Genomic DNA, 13297 nt, shown 5'->3' with positions numbered 1-13297 from the left:
GGGGGGTGGTAGTTGGGTTTGGAGAGTTGAATGGGCTGAACGACCTCTTTCTGTAGGGTTTCTATGATAAACCATCTGTCCAATTTTCCCTTTCTGGCTCAACTTCCATTTTGCCTTAAGCTGTTGATACACTAAGTGTTTTAATTGCAGTACTTTGTACCAAAATCCACAAACTAGAATTAAATTCCACTTTGCCTCCAAAAGTGCCTCAGTACATTTAACCTTAACATCATTTGCTTCTATTGTGTGATTTTGCACTTTCTATGTTGGTTATCCTTTTGGCCTCTGGGACAGCTTTCAGAAATAGTATCATACCCACTAGCAAATGCCCAAACTCACTTCACCCAAAATCTGTGAAGATAGAAGAATTCCAGTAAGAGTGTGGATTGAATTAAATTATAGCTCTAAAACTGTTAATATGATAAGCAGGATCTTGGAAGCACTGTGGGTCCTGTCTGCCAGCCAAATGCCAGCAGCTCTACTAATTAGCAGTGTACCAGATTTCCTGTACCACATCTACCTGAAGCCAGGGATCATTGAGGTATTCCAGGCCAAAGGTGAAAGGTGCTGTAAGAGGTTGACTGTTACGGGACTACCATTTTCCATATCTTTGAATAAGGGGTTCCCACTGGGATCCCACAAACAGGACCACAGAGATTTCCTTGCTATGCTCCCTTCGTGGCAAGCGTTCTACCCACTCCTGGGTGTACACAGGATGACTCCCTTAATTAACTATTAATTGCTGACTTAAGGCTCTCAATTGATAGCACAGTCAGAAGGCCATCTGACCACCACTTTTCCATCTCAATAAATCCCTTCCTGAAGAAGGGCCTATGCCCGAAACGTCGAATCTCCTGTTCCCTGGATGCTGCCTGACCTGCTGTGCTGTTCCAGCAATAAAGTTTCAACTTTGATCTCCAGCATCTGCAGACCTCACTTTCTCCATCTCAATAAATCAACCCACCATCAAATCTGCCACGAGGGAAAAGTACAAGGGACTGTCCTCACTGTGCTCACTCATTCCATTATCTAGAACTTAATCTCCATATAATTTTGAAATTAAAATTAACTTCAAGAGATAGTATAGAAATGACAGTAAAGGAAGCAGAAAAGCTACTGCCCCAAGAATAAACTATACAAGCCAATTGCCAGTCAAATAGAAACAGCAAAATTAACAGGATAAAATATTGGATTTATTCAAAAACGATTTTATGGAAGCTTTGAAAATCTCACCTCTAAAGACCTGCATTACTGTTTTCAGGGACAGGGTGTACAGAGGTCAGCAGAAGTGCAGACTGCGGCTCTCTGTGGTCCCCACATTCTTGACAGTGAATCACTCAATCAGACTCGGAGGAGTTTTGAATAATGAAACTCTCCCTATCATGAGAGATCATAAGAAAGCCTCATAGTGTTAACCATTGTGCACAAAGGATGTCAAAAAGCTTGCCTACAACTGAGTTAATACCAGCAGTAGTGGGATGATAATTCAGTTGTCTCTAATTGCCTACATAAGGCCCTCAATTTTCAGCAGGACAGGAAATCTGACCATAAGCCTTCCTGCCCCTGAACTTGTGGTGGAATTGGAAAGGCAGCAGAGTTCAGGTAGAGCACCACTGTACCTGTTTGAATGCTTATTGTGCCTCTAAACCATAAAATCTCTCTGGTGTGGACATTTAGGATTTCACCATTGATACCAAATAATAGAAACTTTCTCTTAATGCTCTTTTAAAAAGAGATTTCACATAGGTGCTTCATTATTAAATATCATCATTCAAGGTAATTATGTTTGATATAGCTCTCTTTAAAAGCATTCAATTAAGAAAGCTGCATATGTTCTGAGACAACTTCAATTACATAATGGCATTCTATGCAATTCCACTCAGCACCCCAAACATGCAACAGTTAGGTTTTCTTTTAAAAAAAGGACAACATTTTAAAGATTTTTGTCTTACATGCAAAAAGCAGCTTGCTGCTTTTAATAGACACTTCTCCTCAAGCCCCAACCAATGATTTGGTGCATTGCAGAATAACCAGAACAACCCCTTGAGCACTGAATACCTTCTGCAGCTTCCAAACTGCAGGCTCACGTCTGTCACACTTATATTTAATGTGAATTTGCTATGTTGAATACTTATAAGCAAATAAACAAAGAACCTATTTAGGATTTTAATTCACAGTACTCTTCAAATAGACTTTTAAAAGTTTGTCTAGAAATGCTGTATTTATAGTTCCTTCAGTACTCAAAGGGTTACAATAGGAAACTCATGAAAAGCAGCTGTTTTTAGTCAATCCAGAGTGGGACATAGATACAGTAATGTTTCTCAAACTTGGCACCAACTCTGCACTTTTACAATTTTAAAAACAACATTTGTTGTTGCTTTATTGTTGCACTTGTCCCTTGAGATAATCCTGCTCACATGTCCTGAGCAATATTTAAGGATAGTCTTATGCTTCTATTTTTGGCTTTTCTGCAATCCAGTTATCCAGGTTTACCAACCGTCTTCAAAGTCTGCTCCAGCTTTTGTCGAAATGTGGTGTATTTCTGCTGGACCTGTTGGATCCGTTCCTTTTCTTCTTTCTCTAGTATCATGAGGAAATTTTGCAACTCTGGCACACTAAATGCATCCCACTGTAGGAATGAAAAAATATCCAAGGAAGTTAGTATATTAATCTAAAATATTAGCTTAAATATGAAGTACAAATAAAGCTGTTGTGAACAAGCAAGATGGGCTGAATCAGTTCTTTTTTCAACCCTCTCTGGTTGAAGTTCTGTTTAGACAAGGCTATATATCTCTCTGATTAAAATGTAGTTAACTAAGGATTACTGTGATGTGGAGGCGCCGGTGTTGGACTGGGCTGGACAAAGTTAAAAATCACACAACACCAGGTTACAGTCCAACAGGTTTCTTTGGAAGTACTAGCTTTCAAAGTGCTGCTCCTTCATCAGCTACCAGATGAAGGAGCAGCACTCCGAAAGCTAGCACTTCCAAATAAACCTGCTGGTCTATAACTTGGTGTCGTATGATTTTTAACAATGATTACTGTGGCAGCCAAAGTTTTTGAGAGTTTTGAAAACATAGTTTATTATTTGCTAACCCAGTTTCTGGCTCCTTTTTAAAACCTTCCAGACTATGAAGGCATTGTGGCTTAGTGGTTAGCACTGCTGCCTCAGTACCAGGAACCTGGGTTTGATTCCAGCCTTGGGTGACTGTCTGTGTGGAGTTTGTACATTCTCCCTGTGTCTGCGTGGGTTTCCTCCCACAATACAAAGTTCTGCAAGTTAGGTGAATTGGCCAAGCTAAATTTCCTGTAATGTTCAGGGATGTGTAGGTTAGGTGCATTAGTCAGGGGTAAATGTAGAGTAATGGGGAAAGGATCTGGGCGGGTTACTATTCAGAGGGTTGATGTGGACTTGTTGGGTCAAAGGGCCTGCTTCCATATTGTAGGATTATATGAAAGCCTCAGTCCTTTCCAGTCTAGGAAAGAGAATTCAAAAATATCAATAGTTCATATTTAGTATATTGTTTTATTTATAATATCATGACAACACTTTACAGCCATTAGCGATCATTTCAATTTGAACAACAGTGTAAAGAGGCAATACTGAATTGGTAACTCGAAGACCCCACCAAATTTCCTGCCATTGGCATCAGTGCAAAGGAAAATGTGGCATTTTGTTTAATGATTGATTAATTTGATGCTCATTACTTTCATACTGACTATTTACACCAATGGCCAAAGTTAAAATGATGTTCATTGTCTGATATTGCAATGTATTGGTAGGAATCCATTCCTGTGCATGTGTCGATGGAAGTGCAATAGTGATCATCATCCCAAACAGCTAAATAGACTTTCTTAAAGAAAAGGGAATTGTCTCCAAATGTTTCTTCCTTCATCTAATGCAGGAGCTAATTCTTCATTGGATATAGTTACCAAGGTACTACTATCCTACTGTTCTATTCTCTTCTGCAATTCCTACATGTGAGTTTAGACAGTCAGTGCCAACAAGCCAGAACAATTATATTCAATCCAGTTCCCACTAAGGAGTTCAAATTCCTGTTTCATATTTTTAGCGTAATAGTTAATGCATCTGTCAACTTCCTATATGATTAACTCTAACTAATTAATTGTGACAGTGAAGAATATTATTTATATAGCTCATCATTTTTACAACACAGTCTAAATTTAATTTTCTGCCAATAATACACAAAGCAAAACTTTGCCTGCTATCGGAAAAACACATCAACTGCTGACATTTTTAGGTCTTTTCAAAGTCTTCCAACTTGCTATTTAGAGATGCAGCTGCAATCAAGTGTCAAATATGTAATATTCAGAAGTACAGGAGCTGAATGGTGGTTCAGTGGTTAGCATTGGTGCCTCATAGCACCTGGGACTGGAGTTCGATTCCAGCTTTGGGTGACTGTATGGTGGAATTTGCACATTCTCCCATTGCTAACATGGATTTCTTCTGGGTGTTCTAGTTTCCTCCCACAGTCCAATGATGTGCAGGTTAGGTGGATTGGCCCTGCTAAATTGCTCCGTAGTGTACAGGCTATGTGAGTTGGTCATGGTAAATGCAGGGTTACGGGGATGGGGTTGGGGGCGTGTCTTGGTGGAATGCTCTTTGCAGGGCTGGTGCAGACTTGATGGGCCAAATGGCCTATTTCTGCACTGGAGGGATTCTGTGATTTTATTCAGCATTGTTGAAAGAAGGTACACTTTGTCAAAACTTTTTGTCTTGCACTTTATCAGGCCTATTTGCAAGAAATACTATGTAAAGGGAAAACAACATTTACAGGTATACTGCATGAGGAGAGAGTGCTGACTTAATCCCAGAATTGTTAGAGTGCAGAAGCAGGTATGTGGTCCATCTTGTCTCCAAATGATTACCATTCTCCTATCTTTTCCTTATAATCCAGAATACTACTTCTAATGAATTAATCAAATCACTTCCACTTAAATGCCTCAATTAAATCTGCATCCATCACATTTCCAGATCCCCAACTACTGACTGTGTTTTTCACATCATATTTATTTCTTTTGCAAATTGCCTCATGTCTATGCATCTAATTCACTGCCCTTTTGTGGAAGGGCATAATTTCTCAATGAGATGCAAAAGGGATAATAATGACAGTGAGCAACTCAACGTACAAGTATGAGACATAGTTAATGTGGGAGTCATCACTATGCCTTTGACAAGGTGAGACAGTGTATCATCGATGGCTGGCATGGGCAAGCTATTGGGCAGAAAGACTCAGGGGGCAACAGTAGGAGACAAAAGACGAAAGAGGCGAGTAAGAAAGTGTGGAAACTCAAAAATTATGGGATTGACAAGGATTGCAAGAATGAAAACAGGGTGGAGGTGTCCCTAGATTACCAGACTAACTTATTCTGCAAATTGTGACTCATATTGCCTTCCATCTTCATCGGAATTGTAAATATATAATGGCAATGGATAAACTGCTGCCATTGTGCCCAGAGTGGGTGGCGTAAGTGTTTTTTTCTGTCTGAGCACATGGTCTCCACTTGTCAGAAATGAGAAACCCTCCAAGTGGCACTAATCAGACATTTACACAATACAGGTTAAAGATATCTATAATCACAGAATGCTGCATGTGAAATGCATGCAGTGACCAACAATGTGGAATATTGTTCCAAGCCACTAATGATCCTGACAGCAGATCACAGATTGATCAGTCATTTGTGTGAAGCAGATTTGATCATAGGCAACCTTAAAAGTGGTATCTGCAATCTTCATTTGCATATAGATTCATAGATCTCAAGGGCACGGAATTGATTTTCTCACATTGAACTGTAAGTAGTCACCAATGTGCCCTTACATGCAATGCTGCTTTTTATGGATGATCTATGATATGGGGTCCAAGATATCAATGATCATTCGGCCCATATGAGATCCTACTATATTTGCACAGTATGATTTGTACTGTATTCATCAGAATATGGCCCCGATGTCAAAAGTCCATGCAGAAGTATTCCATGCCCTCCATGATAGAGTACTCCATGCCTCCACCATACAGAGGAATATGCTAAATCATCGTATGATACAAATGCTGACTGCTTACATTATCAATGACCCATTTTATTCAACATTTCCCGCTCAGGTTCATTGGTAACATGACAAAGGAAAGCAATCACAGCAGGTTTTACTCTCACTGCTGTTTTGGTGCAAAGGCACAGAGACATTTAGGAGGAACAGATGCACTAGCAAGCCCAGGACCAGCAGCAGCCTCCAGTGGCTGCAGAAAGCCTTCACATGAAGTTACAGTTGAAATACGTGCAGGAGATTCAGAGTCTGTTATCCCCAAAGCCAATTCCTCCAGATGGGTGAGAAACAGTGAGGATTACTTGACCACAGAATTATGCCAACTTAGAATCATGGAATCCCTACAGTGTGGAAGAAGGCCGTTTGGCCCATCGAGGCCACACTGAGTCTCTGAAGACCCACTCCTACCCTATCCCTGTAACCCTGCATTTCCAAAGGCTAATTCACCTAATCTACATATCCCAGGACACTATGCACAATTTAGCATGGGCAATTCACCTAACTCTTTCCTAGGCTGGACTTTGGAAGGAAACCGTAGCACCTGGAGGAAACCCACGCAGACACAGGGGAACGTGCAAATTCCATGCAGACAGTCACCCAAGGGTGGAATCGAATCCAGTTCCTTGGCACTGTGAGGCGCCAATGCTAACCGCTGAATCACTATGCTTGTCCCTTCTGGAATTCCTGGAACAGGATCTGTGATCTGAAGGTATGGGGGGTCACATTTGTCAAGGTTGAGTGCAAAATGAAAAACTTCAACAAAAAAGTGTGATTTGTCAGCAGTCCTCAAATGTCAAATAATTAAGAACTTACTTGTCCAGAAAGCTATACAGTTCTGATCACATAATTCATCACAGAATGTGGAATAATTTTCCAATAAAGAACTGTGTCTAGAAAAAAAATCATGATTTGGAGATGCCAGTGTTGGACTGGGGTGTACAAAGTTAAAAATCGCACAACACCAGGTTATAGTCCAACAGGTTTATTTGGAAGCACACTAGCTTTTGGTGCGACACTCCTTCATCAGGTGATAGTCTGATGATCACTTGATGAAGGAGCGTCGCTCCGAAAGCTAGTGTGCTTCCAATTAAACCTGTTGGACTATAATCTGGTGTTGTGTGATTTTTAACCTAGAAAAAAATCAGATTTCAAATTGGAAGTATTTGACAGGGTAGGTGTGCAGAAGATGTTGCCATTAATGGAGCTGTTCAGAACTAAGCAATATATGGCTAACAAATCCACTAAGGAACTCTTTACATAGCCAATATGTTTGTGGAAATGATCTCATTGGAAGATATAATTTCTTTTTATAGGGTAAATTGGAAAATATGCTGTTCTCTTTCAATTTAAGTTCTGAGTATTGTAAGGGAAGACTGATGAATGGGATCATGAGATACTTGGCACAAACCATAAACTGCTGAAACTCCAAAAGAAGTTTGACTATCAGTAAGTGTCATGTCAAGGACAAAAGGGGTGACAAAATCCAGTAAGCCAGAAGGAAGAAATAGATTTATATGATAATCTGATCAAGCAAAGAGGAGATCAGGAAAATAAAGTGGAAATAGCTAATTAAATATACAGCAGTTGGTCAAGTGAACTTTTTGTAACTATAAAATTAACTGGTCAGACATGCATTGAAATAACCCATATGATCATTTGTGACAATAAAACCTGACATTCTCATGTCAAGTAAAGATATTTGAGCAAGATATCTGGCTTTGGATGTAGGTTTGCTTGCTGAGCTTGAAGGTTCATTTCCAGATATCTCGTCACCCTAATAGGTAACATCTTCAGTGGGCCTCAGGCAAAGCACTGCTGAAAATTCCTGCTTTCTATTTATATGTTTGGGTTTCTTTAGGTTGGTGATGTCATTTCCTGTGGTGAAGTCACTTCCTGTTCCTTTTCTCAGGGGGGTGGTAGATGGGGTCTAACTTGATGTGTCTAACTTGATCTGGCTTTCAAGATGATTTTAGTACATGGCAAGCCCTCACCCTTACCACACCAAGCAGTTGTTGGTAAGTGGTCATGTAGTTCTTTCCAGATGAATTCAACCCTCATTCAACTGTAACTTCCAACAATTACAGCTTGCTAGCATAATCTTACACAGGACAATCTTATGTATTCAGATTTCTTGCTTGCAATGCTATCATTTGCAATGGCAATCAAATTAATTACCTCACGGTAATACAGAAGTTTAAAATAACATGCAACAATGAACGCTTCTGTGGTGCTTAAATAAGAAACTACAACGCAACCAGTTCTTTTATTTATTTCTGTAATCTTATTAACTTTGAAAACCATACCTCAACTTCCCCAGTTTCATTCTCCTTCAATGCAAAACTTGAGGTATTTGTGTCCGGTCCGGCCAAAAGACGGATTAAAAGAGGATGCTCATTTTCTTTAAGTTTCTGCAGGTGCACTAACAAAGGAAATTTTAAAAAAAAGTGGGTGTAATGATTATAATTATTAAGTTCTCTGTGTTACACCTAAATAATAGTTGTGAAAATCAACATAATTACAAATCCTTGTGCTTTCTGCTGTTTGTATCACAGTCTAAGAATCAGATATAAAGTAACAGGATCTCGAGATTCTCCTTTGGGTGCTATTAGGAAATAATGCCCAAAATATACTGGTTAGGATAACTAGGGTTTACATTTCTCATAAAAGTAATTTGCAAAATCACAAATTCTTCAATAAACTACTGTAACTGAATGAAGCTATTGTTATCTTCTTTTTCCATTAAATTGTAATTCTTGATATACTTGGTGATAATTTGATGCATTTTTATTAATAGATCTGAAAATAAGGATATGTAATGAGGATGAACAGGCCTCCATCCATGAGTAAAAGTAACATAATATATTTGTGAGAAATAGTTACGGGGGGGGGGGGGCGCAATTTGGCTCATGCAGCCTGCTCCATTATTCATTAAAACCATTGAGTTCTTCATGTTATTTTCCTGCCTGCCTCCCACAACTTTCAACTTCCCTGTCAAACAACAATCAGCCCACCTCAGCCATGAAACCTCCACTGTCGTCAGTAGAAGAAAATTCCAAAGACTGACAACTTAAGAGAACAAATTCCACTTCATCTTTCTTAAATGGGAGATCTCTTATTAGCCCCTAAATTTTCCCATCAGAGGAAATATCCTCTCAGTACTTGCCCTGTCCAGCTCCCTCTGAATCTTCCAGGTTTCAATTAGATCAACTCTTAATCTTCTCAACTCATTCAGGATAGGCCCAACAGGCTTAACCTTTCCCCATAAGACAAACAGTTTATCCTAAGCATCAGACGAGTCAACCTTCTCTGAATTTTCCTGCCAGTAAACTGTAAGCTACTGCAGGTATATTTCTCCTAAAGAAGCCAATATTTAATTTTCTTCCTAGTTACTTTTGCTGTATCTGCATGCTAACAATATGAATTAAACCAGATTTAAAATAATGTAAAACTACTACACTGAAGCATTTAACAGATTGTCAGATTTCTACTGACTTCTGAGTTAGTCGCAAGAGTAGAAGCAGTTGAATTAAATTTCTAATATTTTTAAAGCAAAAATATCACAACAAAGACACAATTTGAGGGACAATACCAAATCAGTACAATTTAGGAACGAAAACAGAAATTGCTAGAAAAGCTCAGCAGGTTTGGCAACACAATTGGAGAGAAGTCAGAGTCAACATTTTGGGTCCAGTGACCCAATTTTGAATTGAGGTGAAGGCATCAACTTTTGCTTCATCGCTAATTTGTATACTGGATTCAGTCAGATATTTAGCTCACTCATTAGAAAGAAGGCTGAAGTGGAGACCATCCTTGACATGGGTGGTCACTCCAAGATTTTGAGTGACACAGATCAGGTCAAGGGTACACACATACTCACTGACTCTTGCCATTAACTGACCAATTCATCTGTCACAGTTCTCGTCTAGTTACCTGTGACTGTGCTGCACTGCTGCCGAGTTCATAACAGGAATGTGCCACTAACCTTGTGCAAATTTAACACCATTAATATGCTCATTGTGAAGGGTTACAAGGACTTCCTTTTTCTTTCTGTCCTGCTATCCCACAGAGTGCTTGTTGCAGAGAGTGAAACGCTGGGAATTGAAGTGAGTGTGGGAGTTTAAGGAAGTGGGGGAGGGAAGTATTGCACAGTCTTGTTTCCCTTAATGTGGAGGAGCCGGTGTTAGACTGGGTGGACAAAATTAAGAATCATACAACACCAGGTTATAGTCCAGGGTTTATTTGGAAGCACGAGCTTTCGGAGCGCTGCTCCTTCATCAGATGGTTGTGGAGTCTTTCTAAAAGATGAAAAACTTAACAATCCAGGTTTGTTCAACATATCACTGTATGGCACTGTAATCTTTCGCTATAAATACTGTATCTTATGATCTTACATTCTACAATCAACTGAAGCAGTGCTCAGCAAGCTAATGCTTTCAAATAAACCTGTTGGACTATAACCCGGTGTCATGTGATTTTTTTTTCCCCCCTTACTACATCCACAGGTCCAGTGGAGTAGACCAGACATAACACTTCAGAAAGTATGTGGGACCAATAGGAGCAGCTTTTATTTTATTCATCTGTGGGACTTCGGCATCATTGGCTGGCCAGCATTGATAACCCATCCCTATTTGCTCTGAGGTGGTGGTGGGGTGCTGCAGTCCACTTGCTGTGGGTTGACCCACAATGCCAATAGGGAGGGAATTCCAGGATTTTGACCCAATGACTGACGAAACAGCGGTAAATTTTCAAGTCAGGGTGGTAAGTGGCTTGGAGGGGAACTTGCAGGTGGTGCTGTTCCCAAGTACCTGCTGCCCTTGTCCTTCTAGATGGAAATGGTTGAGAGTTTGGAAGGTGATATCTAAGGATCTTTGGTAAATTTCTGCAGTGCATCTTGTAGATAGCACACACTGTTGCTAGAGTGCTGGTGGTGGAGGGATTAAATGTTTGTAGATGTGGAGCCAATCAAGCGGATTGCTTTGTCCTGAATGGTGTCACAATTCTTGAGTGTTGGAGCTGCACCCATTCAGGTGGGGAATATTCCATCACACTCCTGACTTATGCCTTGTAGATGGTGGATAGACTTTGGGGTGTCAGTAGGTGAGTTACTCACCACAGTATCCCTAGTCTTGGACGTGCTCTTGTAACCACTGTGTTTGTGTGATGAGTCCAGTTGAGTTTCTGGTCAATGGCAACCCTAAGGATGTTGACAGTGGGGGATTCAGTGATGGTAATATTGTTGAATATCAACAGGCAATAATTTGAGTGTCTCTTATTGGTGATGGTCATTGTCTGGCATTTGTGTGGCACGACTGCTACTTGCCACTTGCCGGTCCAAGCCTGGATATTGTCCATATCTTGTTGCTTTTGAGCACGGACTGCATTAGTGGTTAGCACTGCTGCCTCGCAGCGCCAGAGACCCGGGTTCAATTCCCGACTCAGGCGACTGACTGTGTGGAGTTTGCACGTTCTCCCAGTGTCTGCGTGGGTTTCCTCCGGGGGCTCCGGTTTCCTCCCACAGTCACAAAGATGTGCAAGTCAGGTGAATTGGCCATGCTAAATTGCCCGTAGTGTTAGGTAAAGGGGTAAATGTAGCGGTATGGGTGGGTTACGCTTTGGCGGGTCGGTGTGGACTTGTTGGGCCGAAGGGCCTGTTTCCACACTGTAAGTAATCTAATCATATGCGGTCAAATGTGGCCTTGACATCAAGGGCTGTCACTCTCATCTCACATCAGGAATTCAGCTCTATTGTCCATATTTGAATCAAGGCTGTAATGAGGTCAGGAGCTGAGTGACCCTGGCGAAACCCAAATTGGGCATCACTGAGAAAGTTGCTGCTGAGCAGGTGCTGCTTGATAGCACTGTGGTGACCCCTTCCATCACTTTACTGATGATGGCGAGTACACTGATTGGCCAGGTTGGATTTGTCCTGCTTTTTGTGTACAGGACATACCTGGGCAATTTTCCCCATTGTCAGGTAGATGCCAGTGATGTAACTTAATTGGAAGAACTTGGCTAGGGAAGCAGCAAGTTCTAGAGCATATGTCTTCAGTACTATAGCCGGAATGTTATCAGGATCCATTTCCTTTGCAGTATCCAGTGCTTTCAACCGTTTCTTGGAGTAAATCAAATTGGCTAGAGACTGGTATCTGTGATGCTGGGGACTACTGGAGGAGCCAGAGATGGATCAATTGTATCCCAGGACATTGTGAGAAGCTATGAAGAAATTGTGGGGCTCCTTGCAGATATATTTGTATAATTGACAGCCAAAGATGAGATGCTGGAAGACGGGAGGGTGACTAATGTTGTATCATCATTTCAGAAAGCCTGCAAGGGAAAGCCAGAGAACTCCAAACTAGTGAACCTACATGAGTGTTGGGTAAGTTGCTGGAGGGGATTCTGAGATTTAAGATCCACATGCATTTAGGAAAGGGCTGGTTAGAGATAGTCAGCATGGCTTGGCGCTTGGGAAACAGTGTCTCACAAATTTGATTTAGTTTTACGGAGAGGTGCCAAGAAGATAGATGAGGGTAGTGCAGTAGATATTGTATACATAGACAAAAACAGAAATTGCTGGAAAAACTCAGCAGGTCTGGCACCATTTGAAGAAAGGTCGCTGGACCCAAAATGTTAACTCTGATTTCTCTCCACTGATGTTGCCAGACCTGCTTGGTTTTTCCAGCATTTTCTGTTTTTGCTTCTGATTTCCAGCATCTGTAGTTATTTTGTTTTTTTAAATTGTCTTCCCTGGACTTTAACAAAGCATTCAACAAGGTTCCTCATGGTAGATTGGTTAGTAAGGTTAGATTACATGGGATCCACGAACAGCTAGCCAATTGGATTCAAAATTGGCTTGTCTGTAAGAGATAGATGGTGGTGGTAGAGGGTTGTTGTTCAGACTGGAGGCTTATGCCCAGAGGTGTGCCACAATGATTGGAGCCAGGTCCACTGTTGTTCATCATTTATATAAACAATTTGGATGTGAGTACAGGAGGCATGGTTAGTAAATTTGTTTAATGTCCTCAAAATTGCCGTAGAGTGGACAGTGAAGAAGGTTGTCTAAGGGTACAATGGGATCTTGATCAACTGGTCCAGTAGGCCTAGGAATGGCAGATTGAATTTAATTCAGATAAATGTGAAGTATTGCATTTTGTTAAGACAAACCAGGATAGGAGTTACTCAGTTACTGGTAGGACTCTGGGAGTGCTTTCAAAGAGAGAGAGAGAGAGAGACCTA

At 40.7% G+C, this 13297-nt stretch overlaps 1 protein-coding gene across 2 annotated transcripts in view; it reads right to left on the bottom strand.

Annotated features, from left to right (window-relative positions):
• Positions 1-6: 6 nt before the first annotated feature.
• rassf5 (Ras association domain family member 5) overlaps positions 7-13297 on the bottom strand; it is a 123316-nt gene continuing 110025 nt past the window's right edge. For both annotated transcript variants that reach the window (XM_043716600.1, XM_043716601.1), the window contains 2 exons: positions 8368-8483; positions 7-2629 (listed from right to left, as the gene is read on the bottom strand). In XM_043716600.1, the coding sequence (XP_043572535.1) occupies positions 2480-2629; positions 8368-8483 (266 nt within the window). In that variant the 3' untranslated portion in view covers positions 7-2479. The remainder of the gene's footprint in view (positions 2630-8367; positions 8484-13297) is intronic.

The sequence above is a fragment of the Chiloscyllium plagiosum genome, chromosome 26, assembly GCF_004010195.1.
Source record: "Chiloscyllium plagiosum isolate BGI_BamShark_2017 chromosome 26, ASM401019v2, whole genome shotgun sequence".
In the NCBI taxonomy this organism is placed as follows: domain Eukaryota; kingdom Metazoa; phylum Chordata; class Chondrichthyes; order Orectolobiformes; family Hemiscylliidae; genus Chiloscyllium; species Chiloscyllium plagiosum.
Note: the sequence above shows the minus strand (reverse complement) of the source record. Positions and strands in the feature narration are given on the sequence as shown.